The following is an 18,663-nucleotide window of genomic DNA, read 5'->3' on the forward strand; positions in this document are numbered from 1 at the left end:
AACAATAATCAGCTCCAAGAATTAATGCTTTTTGTCCAAGAAGAAATGCGAGACAAAGAGTTCCGAAACAAGGAAAAAGGTCCGGAGGTAGAGATACCACGCGATGAAATTGAAGTCTCAGAACCACGTGAAGGAGGAAGGCGCAAGGGAAACAACTTAAAGATCCATGAAGTGGTAGAAAGTTCTTGTAAAGAAAATTCGAAGGCACATGAGAAAGCCGGAGAAGAATCCATGCTCAACGCGAAAGAGACAGTAGACCTTAAGAAGATGATTGAAAAGGTGCTAGAACAAAAGAAGCTAGTTCCGAGCAATGACGAGCAAGTAGCAAGGAAAATTCCTTTTTCAGGAGAGATCATGAATAAACCTCTCCCTCAAAAATCCAAGATGCCCCATCTCGCCACTTATTCCGGAAAGGGTGATCCCTAGGATCATATGCAGAGTTATGAAGCGGTAATGCTATTACACGGATGGGAAGATGCCATACTGTGTCGAGCTTTCTCCCTCACTCTATCAGATCATGCTCGCGCGTGGTTCAATAGCTTAAAGGAAAGCTCCATCTCTAACTTTGATCAATTGAGAAGAGAATTCATAAAAGCATTCATCATCAACACTAGAAGGAAGAAGGATGCGACGTATCTCCTCACAATAAAGCAAGATGAAAAAGAAAGTTTGAAGGACTGCATAGAAAGGTTTCGCGTTGCAACTCTGGAGATTCAGGATCTCCAAGCTGGAATGGCAGTTACAGGAATACTCCAGGGAACGAGATCGCGAGATCTCCAAAAATCTTTTTCTTATGATCAACCCTCAACCTTGGGAGATCTGTTCAGCCGGGCTAATAAGTTCATCCTTTCCGAGGATGTGATGAAGAACTTGGGGGCGAGGAAAAATCAAGATAGGAAAAGAAAGGAAAGGGACGAGGTTGGTGATGTAAAAAAGGGAAGAAGGAACGAAGCAAGACATGCTTCAAGGCCGAAATATGAGAATTTCACACCCTTACTCCAACCACGTTCTAATATCCTGGCAGCCATTGAAAGATCCGGATTCCTTACGTTCCCCCCAAAAGCTAATGGGACGATGGGCAGATTGACGGATGCTTATTATCGATTCCACAAGACTCATGTTCACTCAACTGATCGATGTAGGAAATTGATGAATGAAATAGAGTCATTGGTACGACAAGGTAAGCTTGAAAATTTTTTCTATGCATAAATGTGGAGAAGGAAAAGCCACAAAACCCCAAAGAAGAAAGGTATTTGGAAAACAGAGACAAGGATGGTCGAGCATACGCCAAAGGAAAGGAAGATAAGAAAGATAAAGCCATAGCCCTTGATAACAAGCCGGCGTATCCAACAATAAATGTTATCTCCGGAGGGGAAACTTTAGCCGGTGAATCCTCTTCATCAAGGAAGGCTTATGTTAGACAAGCTTATGAAGTCAACAATATGATGAAAGCCTAAGAAGAAGAGTCCATAACCTTTACCCCGGCAGATCAAGGAAATGTAGTGATACCCTATGATGATGCAATGGTGGTTTCTGCTACCATAATGAAGTTCCTAGTGGAAAGAATTCTCATTGACAGTGGGAGTTCAGTCAACCTCCTCTATTGGAATTGTTTCAAGAAGATGAATTTATCTCTGGATAGATTGAAGAAGGTGTCGGCCCCACTCTTTAGCTTCTCGAGAGAAGCTGTCCAAGTGCCAGGGTCTATCCAATTACCAATCAAGTTGGGCGATGAGCCTTGTAATGTTACAAGGATGGTGAATTTTATAGTAGTAAAATCTATATCTCTAACCTACAATATGATAATAGGAAGACCATTAATTATTGGCAGGGGAGCCAGGATATCGCCGGAAGACTTATTGATGAAGTTTCCGACACCAAACGGTATAAGGCAAGTGAGAAGAGAGCAAAAGAAAGCTCGTAACCACTACGTTTCTTCTGTTAAAGGAAAACATGGTGCAAGTGCAGAGACGATGGTGATTTCTGAAGAACCTGACAATAAGCCAAAACCAAAGCCAGTTGAAGAAGTTGAAGCGATACCGCTGACAGAAGATGATCCAGAAAAAATAACATATATTGGAAGTTAAATGGCAAAAGAAGTGAAGGGTGAAGTAATCGCGTGCCTTAAGAGGGACATGGACGTGTTTGCTTGGGTTCCTACAAATATGCCTGGCATAAGCTGAATATAGCTTCCCACCACTTGAATGTTGATCCAAACATCAAGCCAATCAAGCAAAAGAAAAGAAGAATAGCTACAGAGAGGCAAAAAGCTTTAGAAGAAGTTGACAAGTTGCCTGAGGCAAACTTTATTCGAGCAGTTTATTACCCAGATTGGCTTGCAAACATTGTGATGGTGAAGAAACCCAACGGAAAGTGGAGAGTATGTATAGATTTCACTGATCTGAACAAAGCTTGTCCAAAAGATTCATGTACGTTGCCCCAAATTGACAAGATGGTGGATGAAACATCTAGCTATAAGCTGTTGAGCTTTGTCGACGCATACATGGGGTACCATCAAGTAAAGATGAATCCTCCCGATAAAGAGAGAATTGTATTCATCGCTGAAAGAGGAACCTACTGCTACAAAGTTATGCCTTGTGGGCTTAAAAATGCAAGAGCCACGTATCCGATGATGGTTAACAAAGTCTTCAATCCTCAAGAAGGTTCGATCCTCAAGAAGGTTCGATCATCAAGACAGTTCGATCATCAAGAAGGTTCGATCCTCAAGGAGGTTCAATCCTCAAAGAGCTCGACCTTCGTCATCATTCTGGTTGGAAGGTACGCCTTCCTTCAGGAGTTCAATCCTCAAGAAGGTTTGATCCTCAAGAAGGTTCGATCATCAAGACAGTTCGATCATCAAGACGGTTCGATCCTTAAGGAGGTTCGACCCTCAAAGAACTCAACCTTCATCAAGGAAATTCCATCCTCAAGGAGGTTCCATCCTCAAAGAACTCGACCTTCTAAAGGTTCGACCATCAAGGAGGTTCAATCCTCAAGGAACTCGACCTTCATCCTCATTCTGATTGGAAGGCCCGCCTTCCTTCAGGACTTCACCGATTGACCTCTCATCTTACCTTATTTATGACACATACTCCTGAATTTTATATATATATAATATATGGAGGAAAAGCTAATGCTTTCACCATTGTGTATGCAGTTGTCTCTATCAAGACCGTTAAGACATATGGGTGCAACAAACCATGAATGCACACGGATCAAGGCTATTAAGACGCCTAGTGTAGAAAAAAGCATAAACGCTTTCACCATGGTGCACACAGTTATCAAGGCTGTTAAGATGCCTGGTGTAGAAAAAAGCATAAACACTTTCACCACGGTGCACGCAGTTATCAAGGCTGTTAAGACACCCGGTGTAGAAAAAAGCGAAACGCTTTCACCTTGGTGCATGCAGTTATCAAAACCGTTAAGACATATGGGTGTAACAGACCATGAATGCACGCGGATCAAGGCTGTTAAGACGCCTGGTGTAGAAAAAAGCATAAACGCTTTCATCATGGTGCATGCAGTTATCAAGGCTGTTAAGACGCCTGGTGTAGAAAAAAGCATAAACGCTTTCACCACGGTGCACGCAGTTATCAAGGCTGTTAAGACACCCGGTGTAGAAAAAAGCGAAACGCTTTCACCTTGGTGCACGCAGTTATCAAAACCATTAAGACATATGGGTGTAACAGACCATGAATGCATGCGGATCAAGGCTATTAAGACGCCTGGTGTAGAAAAAAGCATAAATGCTTTCACCATGGTGCACGCAGTTATCAAGGCTGTTAAGACACCCGGTGTAGAAAAAAGCGAAACGCTTTCACCTTGGTGCACGCAGTTATCAAAATCGTTAAGACATGTGGGTGTAACAGACCATGAATGTATGCGGATCAAGGCTGTTAAGACGCCTGGTGTAGAAAAAAGCATAAATGCTTTCACCACGGTGCACGCAGTTATCAAGGCTGTTAAGACACCCGGTGTAGAAAAAAGCGAAACGCTTTCACCTTGGTGCACGCAGTTATCAGGGCTGTTAAGACACATGGTGTAGAAAAAAGCTAAATGCTTTCACCAAAGTGCACGCAGTTATTTCTATTAAAGCAATGGAAATAAAGTTCATCAAAATCACATTCAATTCAGATTGGATTTCAAGTGATTGGGGAGCAGGAATGATTGAATCCGGAAGGGTTCAGGATCAAAATCAAATCAAAAGCATCTTTTACATTGAGCTTCCTGCAAAAAAGGAATCTACATCAGAGAGGAATCTACCTCAGAGAGGAATCTACCTCAAGGAGGAAGTTACCTCAAAGAGGAATTTACCTCAGACGAAACAAGCTAACTGTAGAAGAAAAAGCTCAAAAAACGATTAAGATGAAAATCGAAAAAACAGTGAAGTTCGAACCATTTGAAAAAAGAAAAAAAAGCAGAAATCGTCAAAAAAGCGTTGAAGTCATAACCTGTTTAAGTCATTCACCAGGCTCATGTATGAACTATGGAGAATCTTTCGACAATTCAGACGTCAAAGGAACATTAAATTGTTGCTCAACCAAGGATGGGCTATCGACGAAATCAGATGCGGATGTCATGTCTGTAAAGCCAGGGATCGTAGTTGTTTTTTCCGATGAAGAGCAAAAACTCTTGCCTTCTTTCGCAGATGTCAAGGATGGAGTAATCTCCCAACCAATCGTGATACGACGGAAAGCTTTCAAAAAGTGACTAAGAGGATTTTTCGCATACTAAAGAATAAGAATCTCGGATGAATATCTATCTAAAAGTTTGGAATGCGATGGACGTGAGACGCCTCGCCTAATACAACACCAGCTCCATGGAAGAGGAATGTTCCATGTCCATGCAGGAGGAAAAACGACAATCCATCTATCTTCATTCTTCTTGATGGGAAGAAGATCATCGATGAATAATCCCTCCTCACACATATCGGTCCTCTGAAGAGAAAATCGTCCAGATTTGTCCTTGAGAGATCTACGAAGTTAGAAAAGATGAAAAAGGTTGACGGCTGGAACTACTCCTTTTTCGTTACAAAGCGCGTAAAACGCCAGAAGTAATCTCCATCCTTGAGGATGAAGCTGAGATGGAGACAATTTGTTGCTCTTCAAAAATTCCATGAAGAAAGAAGGTAAAGGAAAACGAACTCCCATTTCCAACAAGACCTCATGAATGGAAAACGATTCTGAAGGCACAAAGGCAAAAGAAGTCTTCGAGTCTGAAGGGAGGCGGACCTCCCAATCAAACAGAAACGAGAACGTTGGCTTGAAAGTACGAACATCATCTTGTGATAGACAAGTAGGAACACACAAGGCTAATACATCCAAGGAATGTGGCCCCAATGCTTCGAATATATGTCTTGATGTTTGCTTAGTACAAACCATGATGAATATCTTCAGACAAAGTAAGCCAGCTGCAGAAGAAAAAGCTCAAAAGAAATTAGAAACGAAAAAACGTCAGATGTTCGAGTTTCATTCGAAATCGCAGAAAGCGTTGAGGATCGTTTTTATTCAAACCAAAAAAATGGTAGAGGCTCGAATTTCATTCGAAAGCATTGAGGATCGTTTTTATTCAAAACGAAAAAACGATAGAGGTTCGAGTTTTATTTAAAATCGCAAAAGCGTTGAGGATCGTTTTTATTCAAAACGAAAAAACGATGAAGGTTCGAGCTCTGTTTGAAATCGCAAAAACGTTGAGGATCAATTCTATCCAAAACGAAAGAGCATTAAAGGTTCGAACCATAGAAATCATCAAAAAGCGTTGAGGATCGTTTTTATTCAAAACGAAAAAACATTTGAGGTTCGAGCTCTGTTTAAAATCGCAAAAAGCGTTGCGGGTCGTTTTTATTCAAAACGAAAAAACGGTAGATGTTCGAGTTTTGTTTAAAATCGCAAAAGCGTTGAGGATCGTTTTTATTCAAAACGAAAAAACGCCGAAGGTTCGAGCTCTGTTTGAAATCGCAAAAACATTGAGGATCAATTCTATCCAAAACGAAAGAGCTTAAAGGTTCGAACCATAGAAATCATCAAAAAGCGTTGAGGATCATTTTTATTCAAAACGAAAAAAATTTGAGGTTCGAGCTCTGTTTAAAATCGCAAAAAGCGTTGAGGGTCATTTTTATTCAAAACGAAAAAACGGTAGAGGTTCGAGTTGCGTTCAAAATCGCAGAAAGCATTGAGGATCGTTTTTATTCAAAACGAAAAAACCGTAGAGGCTCGAGTTTCGTTCGAAAGCGTTGAGGATCGTTTTTATTCAAAACGAAAAACCCTTAGAGGTTCGGTTTCTGTTTTAATCGCAAGAAGTATGGAGGATCAATTTTATCAAAAACGAGAAAGCGTTAGAGTCGAGTGTCGCTGGAAAAAATCGAGGATCGTTTTTTACGAAAAAACGGTTGAGGATCGTTTTTAATTGAAACGAAAAAGCGGTTGAGGATCGTTTTTTACGAAAATGCGGTTGAGGATCGTTTTTAATTTAAACGAAAAAGTGGTTGAGGATCGTTTGTAATCGAAACGAAAAAGCGGTTTAGGATCGTTTTTTAATTGAAACGAAAAAGCGGTTGAGGATCGTTATTTACGAAAAAGCGGTTGAGGATCGTTTTTAATTGAAACGAAAAAGCGGTTGAGGATCGTTTTTTACGAAAAAGCGGTTGAAGATCGTTTTTAATTGAAATGTAAAAGCGGTTGAGGATCGTGTTTTAATTCAAACGAAAAACAGTAGAGGCTCGTTTTTTCATTCGAAAGCGTCGAGAGTCATTTTTTTAAGCGTTTGCAGATTCTGTTGTTTAAAAAAACGTATAAGTCCAATTTTATTCAGAAGCGCAAAACGTCAGGGATTAGAGGCTGTTCGATCCGAAAAATCATTTGCGGATTCGACTGTTTGAAAAAACAAAAGTCGAAAAAACCTTATAGGTTCAGACTTATTCAAAATAGAAAAATCGCAAAAACGGAGTCTCATCGCAAAAAAGGAAAAAACGCACCGTCAATTATCTAAGTTACAGATTGATCGAACGTTTTTCTCCTATTCCTTTAACCGATATAATATAATTTTTGCATTCCACAGATATAAAACTTCGGAATCAAGGGAGAAGCTAACCTGAAAATGGAGTTTTTTCCAAAGCCAAACGAATCCAAGACTAAGCACAGAGAGAAAATCGGTGCACTTGAGGTAAAAAAGAAATCCTATGCTAACATCCTTAAATACTGAGGATATCTTATGAAATCCTAAAAGGAACATGATTCTTATATTTATTATTATTGTTGTTTATCCTAATCCTAAACAGAATAGGATTCTTATATATTTTTTTTATTATTATTATTATTATTATTTATGCTAATCCAAAACAGAATGGGATTTTATTTCCTACTAATATTGTAGATTATCTTGTATAATCCCAGACGGAGAGGATTCTGATGTTCGTTACAATTCTAATTTATCTCACGAGGTAGGGTTCTGAACCCATCTTTAGTGAAGATAGAAACTATTAAGGTTATCCTTGTCAGGGTAATCAAGCCAAGATGTATCCCGTAAAAACGCAATAACGGGAGAGAAAACCGATTTTTTCTATCTCATCGGGAGAGAACCCGATTCTTCTTCATTCCTGTTTCTAATTCTGTTTTCTCTTCTCGTACAAAATTGATAATCCTAACAGGAAGATTCGTGCTGCCATTTTTTAAAATCATTTATCGAGCGGTTAAGGATATTTATTTTTCTCACTCTTATTTTGGAAAATAATCTGAAAATAACAGTGGGGAGCAATTGATATAACCACTACCCACGTACTCCATTATCGTCCTAGATAATTGTACCCACGTTCAGCACGATCTTTTATCGATAACTCACAGGTAACTTCCTCCCTTATTCCTATAAATAGGTTTAAAGCTGAAGAGGAAAATGTTGGCTTTTGGAGAGAGAAAAGAATACTATATTTTACGATATCTGACTTAAGCACCGGAGCGTTTGTGGGAAGACCGCTTCCCACACTGTAACAGGTTTAATCCTCAAGGAAGATCAACTTTCGCCAGGGACGATCAACCTTCATCCAGAGACGTTCAACCTTCATCCGAAGACGTTCAACCTTCATCGAGGGACGTTCAACCTTCATCCAGGAGGTTCGATCCTCAAGGAACGCCGGCTGTCATCATTCTGATTGGAAGGACCGCCTTCCTTCAGAAGTTCAACGATTGATCTCCCATCTTACAAATTTATTGTTTAGTTCAGGCTACAACAGAACCTATTGGGCCGCACATGAGACTTGGAATCATAGGATGAAATAGTAATTGAGAGGGTGGAGATTAATGGAGGCCGAAATTTATATATATATGGATTGCATTAATTTAACTGATAATTATAATCAGATTATAGTTATAGTTAAATTAACATATCATGTGATAATATTAATTAGAAGGTTTAATGTGATTATATTTTTAATTAATTAAACCCTTAACATAAATAAATATCTTAGTAGATTTCGCAATATGATGGTTTAATGCAATATTAATTAATTAGAAGGTTTAATGCAATATTTGAAGTATGCGAAGATAATATTAATTAGAAGGTTTAATGCAATATGGTGAATTATGCGAAGATAATGTTTGGTTCAGTAGATGATTTTAATTCGTAGATTTTGCAATATGTGAAACCTGCGAAGACAATACTAATTCGCAGATTAATTTTCCTTTTCGCAGATTTCGCAATATACTAAGTAAAAGAGAATACTTTTACTTCGCGAAAACGAATTACGCGAAGTATGCGAAGAGAAATGTGACGATTTTACTTCGCGAAACTAGATTACGCAAAGTCTGCGAAAGTAAAAATCATGAACATTTCTGTTCGCAGACTTCGCGTAATCCGTTTTCACGAAGTAAAAGCGTATGTTTCATCTTTTTCCTCGCAGACCTTCGCAAAAGCCCATTTCGCGAAGTGATTTTCTGGGGGAAAAAACGAAGAGAAAACAGTAGATACTTACATTTTTCCGCCTTTTACCATTAAAATCGTCAATAACCATATAATAAATGCAGAAAAACAATGAAAATAACAATTTCTTCGATCCGCACAAGAAGAAAGAAACCAAGAGACAAGAAAAAACAGAAAGATGAAGAACCATGACTCAATTTTCTAGCAATAGTAAGATGAAGAATCAAGAGATGAAGAGAGAAAGAAGAAAATGGTGCAGATTTCGCAATATAAAAGAAGAGACGAAGATCAAAGGTCAGGGAAGGGAAGAGAAACCGTGCAAGGAAAAGGAAGGGGAATGGGGGAAGATGAAATGTTGGGGTATTTTGGGAAAATCATACAAAAATAGTCTAAATATGTAGTAAGTTGGATAAATGGGTTAAATAGGTAAATGAGTCTCTCATTTAACTCAATTTTGTAATTTTCCCAAAAAATACTGGAAGAAAGTGCTGTTAAAGAGAAGCAAGATAAGAAAAAGAAGTGCGCGAAGCACAAGTTCAAATACCAGAGGAATTACTTACCGCAACCATAAACCTAAAAATTGTACATTTTCGTCAGTTCTCAAATACATCAAAAACACGACAACATGGAATTGATGCCCATATATTTCAGCAAATGATGTTGGAACCCCTCATGCTTCATCCGGCATTCCACCAGAATGATACAATTCACCTCAGATTTGATTAATTTAAAACTGCTTCCGTGTCATATACATGCATAATTTGTAGGAATGAAAATATTTTGTAAGAAAAAAGAATGGCCATTTGTATGCTATAATGGAGCAAATGGTTCAGGCAGAGGCTCAAATCCGTTATCAAAAATTGGGCCTATATCGGATTTGTCATCAATACTGTGCAGCCAATTTGTGTTTCTCGAGTCCTCTTTGAGCAATATTGCATCATAGCGAGAGCTTTCATAGATGTCCACTTCACTCAATTTTCCCGAGTATCTTCCGTCATTTACCTCCATTCCAGTGTCTGCAGACCGGTTTGAATGGTAACCATTCTCCAAAATCTCTCCATTGTTAATGGATTCAGGAGCCGACATAGAACGGACAGATTGGGTTTTGGAAGCAGATCGAACGCTCTGAGGGAAAAGACTTGTGCTAGAAAGTGCGCGGTTGCCACCTGTGCCATTTTTTATGTCCTGCATCAATGAATTGATACAAAATTAGAGAATGAATTTTTGAGTTGGAATCTTTATTTCAAAGTGCACCGAAAGTTTAAACTATCTAATATGACAAATTCATTCCACGTTTCTAGACCATAACAAAACATTATATGAGTTAACTCTTTGCATTTTGCATTTGATCCATTACATTGCATTTCGCATAGTGTTCTCATCAAAAACAATAACAGGACAACGATGCAAGCTATCAAAAGTCGAAGCTCTCAGCAGTGAAGGCAGCTAAATTCTACTCAAATCACTCCACAAACTTTCCAGGAAAAATATTTCAATGAACACCTAGGAAACAAAGACATTTGAAGTTTATATTGCTACTAAAACAGTTGGAGAACATACAAGCAGATTGTGTAAGAAGTATGGCAGTTGGCATTGTAGCATCATGCATTGCATAATAGCTGTCTGCTTTACCATATTTGGTGATTATAATCATCTATTATTAGTAAATGATTAAACCAAATTAATTTTCTTCTGCACCATACAAACATATATTTTGGAAATCTGCACCATTTTCTTCTTTCTGCTTCCAAAACTTAAACCAAATATATTTTCAGGCATATGGAAAGAACAAATTGCTGAAAATATATGTTTGGATTACACTAAGCTAAAAGAATCATGCCAAAAGAGAGTTGCATACCATATGCCTGATAGCCATATCCAAAGACTTCTTAGAAATTGTCCTCCCAAGCCCATTACTCTCTGAGGTAGTTGACAGTGACCTAATAGGTTTTCGCATTCCCATATCCGACAAATTTGGAACCTTTCGAGAATCAGATGCATCAGCAGCATGTCCATTGGACGCACGACTCTTCGCAGGGGCTTCATTGAGTCTTCCCCTTGACACAGTAGGAGATGAATGTCTTCTTGGCACATTCATTGGGCCTGTGGTTTCTGAGTTTGCCTTCGCAGCACCTGGCCGGGACCTACCAGCAGAAAGTGGCCTGTCTGGCAAAGTAGTTCTAAGGTTTGGGGGTGTGTCAAGAGAAAAATCTGGAGGAATAACTGGCTGTTGTGGAGCTCGGAATCGGGGGCCTGGGGAACTTGGTCTTGATGGTGGTCCAGGAATACGTCCATTTGACGGGATGCGACCAGCTGAAGTTGAAGCACCTGAGGAAGGTAATGTGGAAGGTGCTGAATTCCGACGTGTGGGAGTAGATGTGGGAGTAGATGGACGAGAATTGGAACGAGTAGCTGATAAATTTAAGCTCGAGGAAATTTGTGCCCTAGAAGTTGGAGTAGAAGGCCTAGAGCTCTGGGAAGGTCGAGTCTTGTCATTTAACGAGTTGTTAGGGGCTGGACGAGCTCTAGATGGAGTTGAGGGACGTGCTACTGTTGGTCTGGAAGATGGTGCAGAAGGCCTTGCGGTAGATGATGAGCGCGCAACTGGGGAGGATGGCCTTATATAAGAAGAAACTGAAGCTGAGCTTGTATTAAGGATTGAGGTAGACCTATTTGACGAATAGGAGCTAAATTGTGAAGATGATACAGAAGTGCGAGTCACTGAACTGCTTCTACTTGGTCTTGTGGAATGATGGCTCTCTGATTGTGAAACAGAAAGCTGAAATAGAGACAAATCGAGATAATTGTGTATAGTTAGTTGTTAAATGTTTGATACATGTCACTATGTCAGCGTAAATCCTTTTCAAAGAAAGAAATCTCAGCGAATATATTCTTTGGTTACCAAAGTTGATCAAAATAACATATGATATAAATTTAAAAGACAACAAAAAAAGCGAAAGGGGTGCATACCCTTGAAGCTTTAGTAGTAGAAATTGATCTAGATAAAGAACTGCTTCTTGGAGCAACCATAGTTGGTTGAGACTCGCAAGCATCAGATGATGGAAAGAGGGGAGTTCCTGGAGGAGTGAGAAGCCTAAGGACAAAGGCAAATGGCAAATCAGAACAATGATACAGCTAATTTTACATTTTTCAAAAGTAACTACTATGAAATTCAGTTGAAATGTGGACAAGACCGGTATGTTTTAATTAGTTCAAGCAAAAAGCATATTTCAGAAACTGGGTGCTCAGGGTAGCAACAGCTACTAAATAAGCACAATTCTACAATTAGAGTTTTAGTATCCTATAATCAAATTATGGAACATCCAAAAAAATTATGTTGGTATCATTTTCAAGAAAGAAAAAAACTATTTCTTCTATCGTGTCTTCCAATAACTGTGCTAATTGTCTACACAAGTGTCGCTCATTCTCGCAAACATTTGAAGGGAATGTTTATATTATATAACAATTAATGCAAACAATAGAGATGATGACGGGGAGTTTAATACATATTTTGTTTCCTTTCCTTGGTTAAATACTCCAAATTATGTAACTGTAAAACATCGACGATGAAAATGTATATCCAAACTTGCATAGGCATCCTGATACTTGAAACAACTACAACGCATGTGGTCCATCAAATGCATACAATGGATTTCAATCCATCTTCAAGATCAGATGATTTATTAAATGTCGCTACCTACCAAGGTAGCTCATGGGTGATAAGAAAATTAATACGGATCTGAAATCTATTATGTGATTATGGATGTCTTTAACTTACCAGTCATAATCATGCTTCCCTCCTCCTGCTGATGACAGTAGATCATCGATCCCGCTCTTTGCTGGTTTTACTGATCCGACTGAAAGTCTTCCTAGTTTCGCTGAAACTGCAATGAGCAAACACAATAAAATAAATAAATAATAATTCCTAAAAATTGAAAAAAAAAATCCACCAGATTCAGAAATTTGTAAAATGACTAGATCAAAATCGCGGAGAAATAATCTAACAACACGGCAACAATCAGAAACAACGCCGTCGTCAAGTAATTCCGTATGAATACGACTCCGTCAATGAACAGAGTAGAAACGCGATAGTGATAATGAGGATTGACAAAAACGATAGCCCTGAGTTGGTTGCTTTTGTATTGTAATTTATATATCGCAAACGATGCCGTTCAAGTGATGGTTTCCGTGTAAAATGTTACTTAAATGACCATCATTTTCAGTTTCCAATTTCCATGGTTGGATCTATTAGAGGATAAAAAATAGGCCGCTGAAAACCGACAAATTAACCATAAATGAAGCCGGAAAAGATAATCCTATAACAGAAATCCTGGATAAGTCATAAAAGAAAAAGACCATAATCTCCTCATTCCCTGGACCGGGAGCTAAAATTAGCTAAGAGAAAGAAGAAAAAAAAAAGGAATGATCGGAGGAGCTAATGTACCATCAGATGAGTCATCGGAAGAGGCAACGGAGAGACTGCGGCGGTTCTTGGAAAAGAGATCCAAGTTCTCGTCAGTGTCCTTGGAGAAGGCGTTAAGACTATGACCGCGGCGATGGTTGTGCGAATGAGATGAAGCAACCGGGAAATTCCTAGCACCGATGAGAGATTCTCGGACACTGCTCCTGTTCATTATCGAAGCGTATTTCAGAAGAGAGAAGAAGGGTACCAGTGTCAGTGCATCGGAAATGAATAAGATCTGCAGAGCAGTAAGTTATTGAGACATTATTAGGGAAGAGAGAGAGAGAAGTGAATAGATCTGAGATGTGATGGAAGTATCAGCGTTAAGATCCGTGCTTCTGTGTGTAAATTTGTTTATTGTAAGCACTGCATTCAGAATGGTAAATTCTGACAGCTTGTTTATTTCCTTCTACCTTCTTTGACAATTTTTTAGGTATAATTATCAATTTAAGTTTTATGGTTTGGTTTATTTACATAAATTTTTATTATTTAAAATTGGATTTTGCTATTCACCATCCCCTTCCTGCTTATTACCGTCTCATGTTTGACATTTTCGTCCTTCTCAATTTTCATTCAAAATCTTAATATTCTCTCTATCTCGTGGTTAGTTTTGGATTTGCAAAAAATGGACTCGAAAACTTCGGAAAAGGGACGATTTCGAAGACGAGGTAAGCAATGGATCCTAAAACTATTGAAGTTTAACGAATTTAAATTGAAACGAAATTTTTTTTCGTTGAATTTACTCTAAATGGATGGGCCATACGGTCCGGTCTATAGACCGACAGTATGAACTACCCGTTCGAATCTAGGTCCGAACGGATAGTTCATACGTCGGTCCATGGACCGGACCGTATGGGCCATCCGTTTTCTCAAGGAAAACGGATCCCGATTTTCCCTAGGGGAAAACAAGGGCTAGACCCGTTTTCCCTAAGGGAAAACGGGTGATGGACCTGTTTAATTTTTTTTATTTATTTTTTAATTATTATAAATATTAAAAATTATGATTAGTTTATATAAATTAGGAATTTAAGATATAATTTTTGAATTGTAAATTTCAGACTAAATAGGGATTTAAGATACAATTTTTAATGTTTTGATTTATAAATTCCACACTATAATTTATAAATTTGAATAGCTTAATATGTAAATCATAATTATTATAAAGGATACGTTAATAATTATCATTTACGTAAATTTATCTAGTTTTAGTCATAAATTAATATACATTATATGGCTAGAGTTAAAAAAAATTCAAATACGTTAACATTTAATGAATTTTTATCCGCAATGTATATATTTATTGAAGTGTTAACAATGTTTAAGATTATTAAAAAAGTAGAAATATTATGTTTACGTGTTTTGTATTAGTACATAACAACTGATTTTGAGAATACTAATATTAATTGTATTTCACCTGAAATTTACGTGCTTTGCACATGTTACTCTATTTATAACTAATAATATGCATTTAATTTCAGGTGCCATTAGAAAATACATATGGCGATAGGATTGATTACAGTGTCCATTTCCATACGGATATTGTGTTCCCTACAAGCTCTGACGATATATTGCATGGGCTAAAAGCATTGCAATTGCGAATGGATTCAAGCTAATAATTTCATCCTTCAATCATGGCGGAAAGTAGAAGCTCTTGAAATGTTCACGAGGTGAACGTTATAGAGGAGTTATGCATATTGCTGAAGATTGTTTAAAAAGGAGAACTAAAACTAAAGCGTGTCGATGCAGATTCCAGATTAAAGTCATATAATACTCAGACTGTTCTGGTTGGAGGATATCGGCTAAGGCTGGGTTAACAGGTATGCACAATCATGGAATGATTGTTTATCCAGAGGGACACAGACAGACAAGCGGACTCAGCCCCGCCTAAAAAAAATGTCCGTGATATGAGTTCGGCTCAAGTAAAGCCGTGTGCTATATTGGCATCAATTCAAGAAAAGAATCCAGGGGACCATTGATAGAGACGTTTTATCCCTATCTTTTGGGATAATTTACGGTTTATTTTTAAGCTAAATTATTAGGTTTAGTGCTAGTTTTATGCATATTTCAATAAATTAGCAACAAGTAATAAATTATGTACCTTTAGTTAATTTTTGTCATTTTTTAATAAATAAAATAAATAAATAAATCAAGTAATCTCGGTGTTCATAACTGTGCTTTGCAGGATAAACGTATGAGATGGAAAAGGCGATGAAAAAACGTCCATGTGGAGCGTAACATGTACCACGCGGAGCTAAAATCAGTGAGAAGTGTTTGATAAATGTCAACAACTCATTCACGCGGAGCGTGACCCTTTCCACGCGGAGGTTGGACCTTTTAGAGGAAAAAAATATGACTTCAGAAGCTCATCCACGAGGGGCTTGGGGTACTCCACGCGGAGCTTGGGGTGTCAGGTCACCTTGTTCACATTAAGGACAGATTTGACACATTTTCATTTTTTCATCGTATCACCCTCATACGAACTCGGATTGAGGCGATTCAAAATGCGTTGGAAAGCTAAGAGAAAGATGTACAAGTGACTAATAATGTCATCTCCAAATTCGCAGCGTAACAGGCTCAAAAAATCAATCTAAGTTGCTGGACGTGTTGAAGCTTAGGAAATCTTTCATGGGTGTGAAATATGCAAGGGAGAAAATAAGCAAATAATGCAGAATCATATGCTTCATTATTCTACATCAAATTCAAAGTCTTCCTACCACTTTTACACACATTCAAAGTCTCCATTCACATTCAAAGTCTTCTTTCAAAGTTTTCTCTCCACATTCAAAGTCTTCTCACTTAATGCAATTACAATTATGACCCAAGCTTGATTTATATATAAATAGGAGTGTTTGGCACTCATTTAGAGAGGGTAAATTACATACGTGGTGGACGATCTTTAACTGTTTTTACACTTTGGTGTATAACTAAAGTGTACAACCTTCCGGTGACCTCCCACTAAAGTGTACACCAGGTAAAAATGATCGGTCAACCCAATCAACATGCCAAATCATCAATTTTTAACCCATATTTTAATGAAAATGGAATCCACTCATCTTGTTCAACCTTATATCTTGATCTTTATTTTCTCTATCCTCCATTTTTTATCAAATATCATTTTTCTCTCTAACTCTTATCTCTCTCATTTTCACTTTCTCCCTCTAACTCTCCTCTCTCTCTCTCTCTCACTCTCTAATTCTCCGTTTCTCTCTCCCTTTACAGCCAATTACTGGAAGTTTTATAAACATGCTGCAACTTTTAAGGTTAATCATCATATGTATTCTCTTTCTTCTGTGTTCTCTTTCTCTTTCTGCTGCAGAGCACCTGGTTTTCTCCGACAAAACCAGCAATCTGATTTGAAAAAATTAAGGTTTTCAACATAAAAACTTAAGCTAATCATCATATAATGGGCTCTTTGGGTATTAGGTGACTCTTAATTGCCTTTTCTTTTCAATTAAGAGTTTCAAAATGTATTTTTCTTTATATTGGCTTTTTATATGTAATTATAGCTTAGGATCTCAAGTGATTACTGTCGATGTTAAGGCTGCCAAGTCTCTCCTTGATTATGGCACTGGCTACATTTATTTAGATGTTAGAATTGGTAATGAATTTAAAAAAGGGCATGTAGATGGTGAAAATATTCAACACTCCACAAGGTATGTATTAATCTTATTAATTAATTTCTGATTTTGACTTGTTTAGACTAATTGACATGGATTCTGGTCCAGGTAGGATGAAAATCCTAAATTCTTAGAACAACTTTCAGCTGTTTACAAGGAGGAAGATAAGATCATTGTGGTAAACTAATTATTAATTAATTATTCTCTGATTAACTTCAACTTAATCATGCTGCAAATTTTAAGGTTAAATTACATGGAGTGTTAAATTCTTGGGACTTATAATAAACTTATTCAGTCTGGAAGGAGCACAGATGGTGAGAGGTACTGGAGTTCAAATGGAAGAGTTTTCAATTGTATGGTGCATCTAAAGACTGTTGCTTAGGGATATCCATTGGTATCCATTCTGATAGTGTTGCTGCAACTGCATCCTCACGTCCACTGGATTTCCAAAAATGTAGAACTCGTCCACTGGTATCCATCCCATTAATGGAAGTTTCTTATGGAATTTTTTTGTTGAAAAAATTGGCTACAAAAGGAGAGAGAGAAAGGGAGAATTAGATAGAGAGGAGAGTTAGAGGGAGAAAGTGAAAATGAGAGAGAGAGAGAGAGGAGAGTTAGAGGGAGAAAGTGAAAATGAGATAGATGAGAGTTAGAGAGAGAAATGATATTTGATAAAAATGGAGGAGAGAGAAAATAAAGATAATGATATAAGGTTGAAGAAGATGAGTGAGTCCCATTTTCATTAAAATATGGGTTAAAAATTGATGATTTGGCATGTTGACTGGGTTGACCGGTCATTTTTACCTGGTGTACACTTTAGTGGGAGGTCACCAGAAGGTTGTACACTTTAGTGTGAAAAAATTTTGGTTGTACACCAAAGTGTGAAAACAGGTAAATGTTGTACACCACGTATGTAATTTACCCCATTTAGAGATGTAGTTTTGAGATGGAGATTTTTGTGTAAGAAAACTCTATCAAATTCAGATTTTGTATACTAAAACCCTACCATCTTGAGAGCTTGTACATTTATCCCGTCACTCCGTCGAAGTTCTGTCCATCCTCTTCCACCAAGCTTGAGAGTTCCACCTCCAAGACCAACGAGACGGTCTTGAATCCCATTAGCTAGTTCTAAGGGCCGATTGTTCTTCCCTTTCTACTTGCTAATTAGCTTGCACTCTTCATATATACAAGGCTTGGTTGTATTTCACAATTACGCGTTCCACATTTATAATATATGATTTGCAATTTCCATTACTTTATACGTGTTGATATTTATTGCTTGTTTTGATATTCGTAATTGATTATTGTGTAGGGGGATGCAATTTCCGATACCTTTTGGGAACCATATAGGTGCTGCCTTACCAGAATTGACAACCCAGAAACCGTAGGAATTGACAAGCCATGGAACATACGGGCCTTAGTTTTTGATCCCTCGCATTAGACACGCCTTTAGGAGGAATCACGTAGTCTAAGTACCTCACAGGTCGTTCGGTCTACACATAGTCGTCTTTGCAAGAGTAAATTATCATTCGTATATGTTCGGAATCATTGTTTATTATATTTTATAACTTATCGTCACCCGTATCATTTCCTTAGAGTTGAAGTATACAAAGTCTGTCTCACCATAGTTTAGGAGTAGTTTGTAGTTGTCACCCAACCCAAACTAAAGTATTC

At 37.9% G+C, this 18,663-nt stretch overlaps 1 protein-coding gene and 1 long non-coding RNA gene across 2 annotated transcripts; one reads left to right on the top strand and one right to left on the bottom strand.

The window, feature by feature from the left end:
- Nucleotides 1-9,524: 9,524 nt before the first annotated feature.
- LOC136205837 (uncharacterized) lies at nucleotides 9,525-13,688 on the bottom strand. Its single transcript, XM_065996652.1, has 5 exons — nucleotides 13,355-13,688; nucleotides 12,689-12,794; nucleotides 11,881-12,004; nucleotides 10,769-11,689; nucleotides 9,525-10,095 (listed from the first exon to the last, which is right to left on the bottom strand). The coding sequence occupies exons 1-5, from the start codon at nucleotides 13,542-13,544 to the stop codon at nucleotides 9,721-9,723; spliced, it is 1,716 nt and encodes a 571-aa protein (XP_065852724.1). The 5' UTR covers nucleotides 13,545-13,688; the 3' UTR covers nucleotides 9,525-9,720.
- LOC136205838 (uncharacterized) lies at nucleotides 13,655-15,259 on the top strand. The gene is made up of 3 exons (XR_010676100.1): nucleotides 13,655-13,752; nucleotides 13,981-14,040; nucleotides 14,851-15,259. It is a non-coding gene; the product is annotated as an uncharacterized lncRNA (long non-coding RNA).
- The last annotated feature ends 3,404 nt before the right edge of the window (nucleotides 15,260-18,663 follow it).

This window comes from Euphorbia lathyris, chromosome 9, assembly GCF_963576675.1.
Source record: "Euphorbia lathyris chromosome 9, ddEupLath1.1, whole genome shotgun sequence".
Taxonomy (NCBI): Eukaryota; Viridiplantae; Streptophyta; class Magnoliopsida; order Malpighiales; family Euphorbiaceae; genus Euphorbia; species Euphorbia lathyris.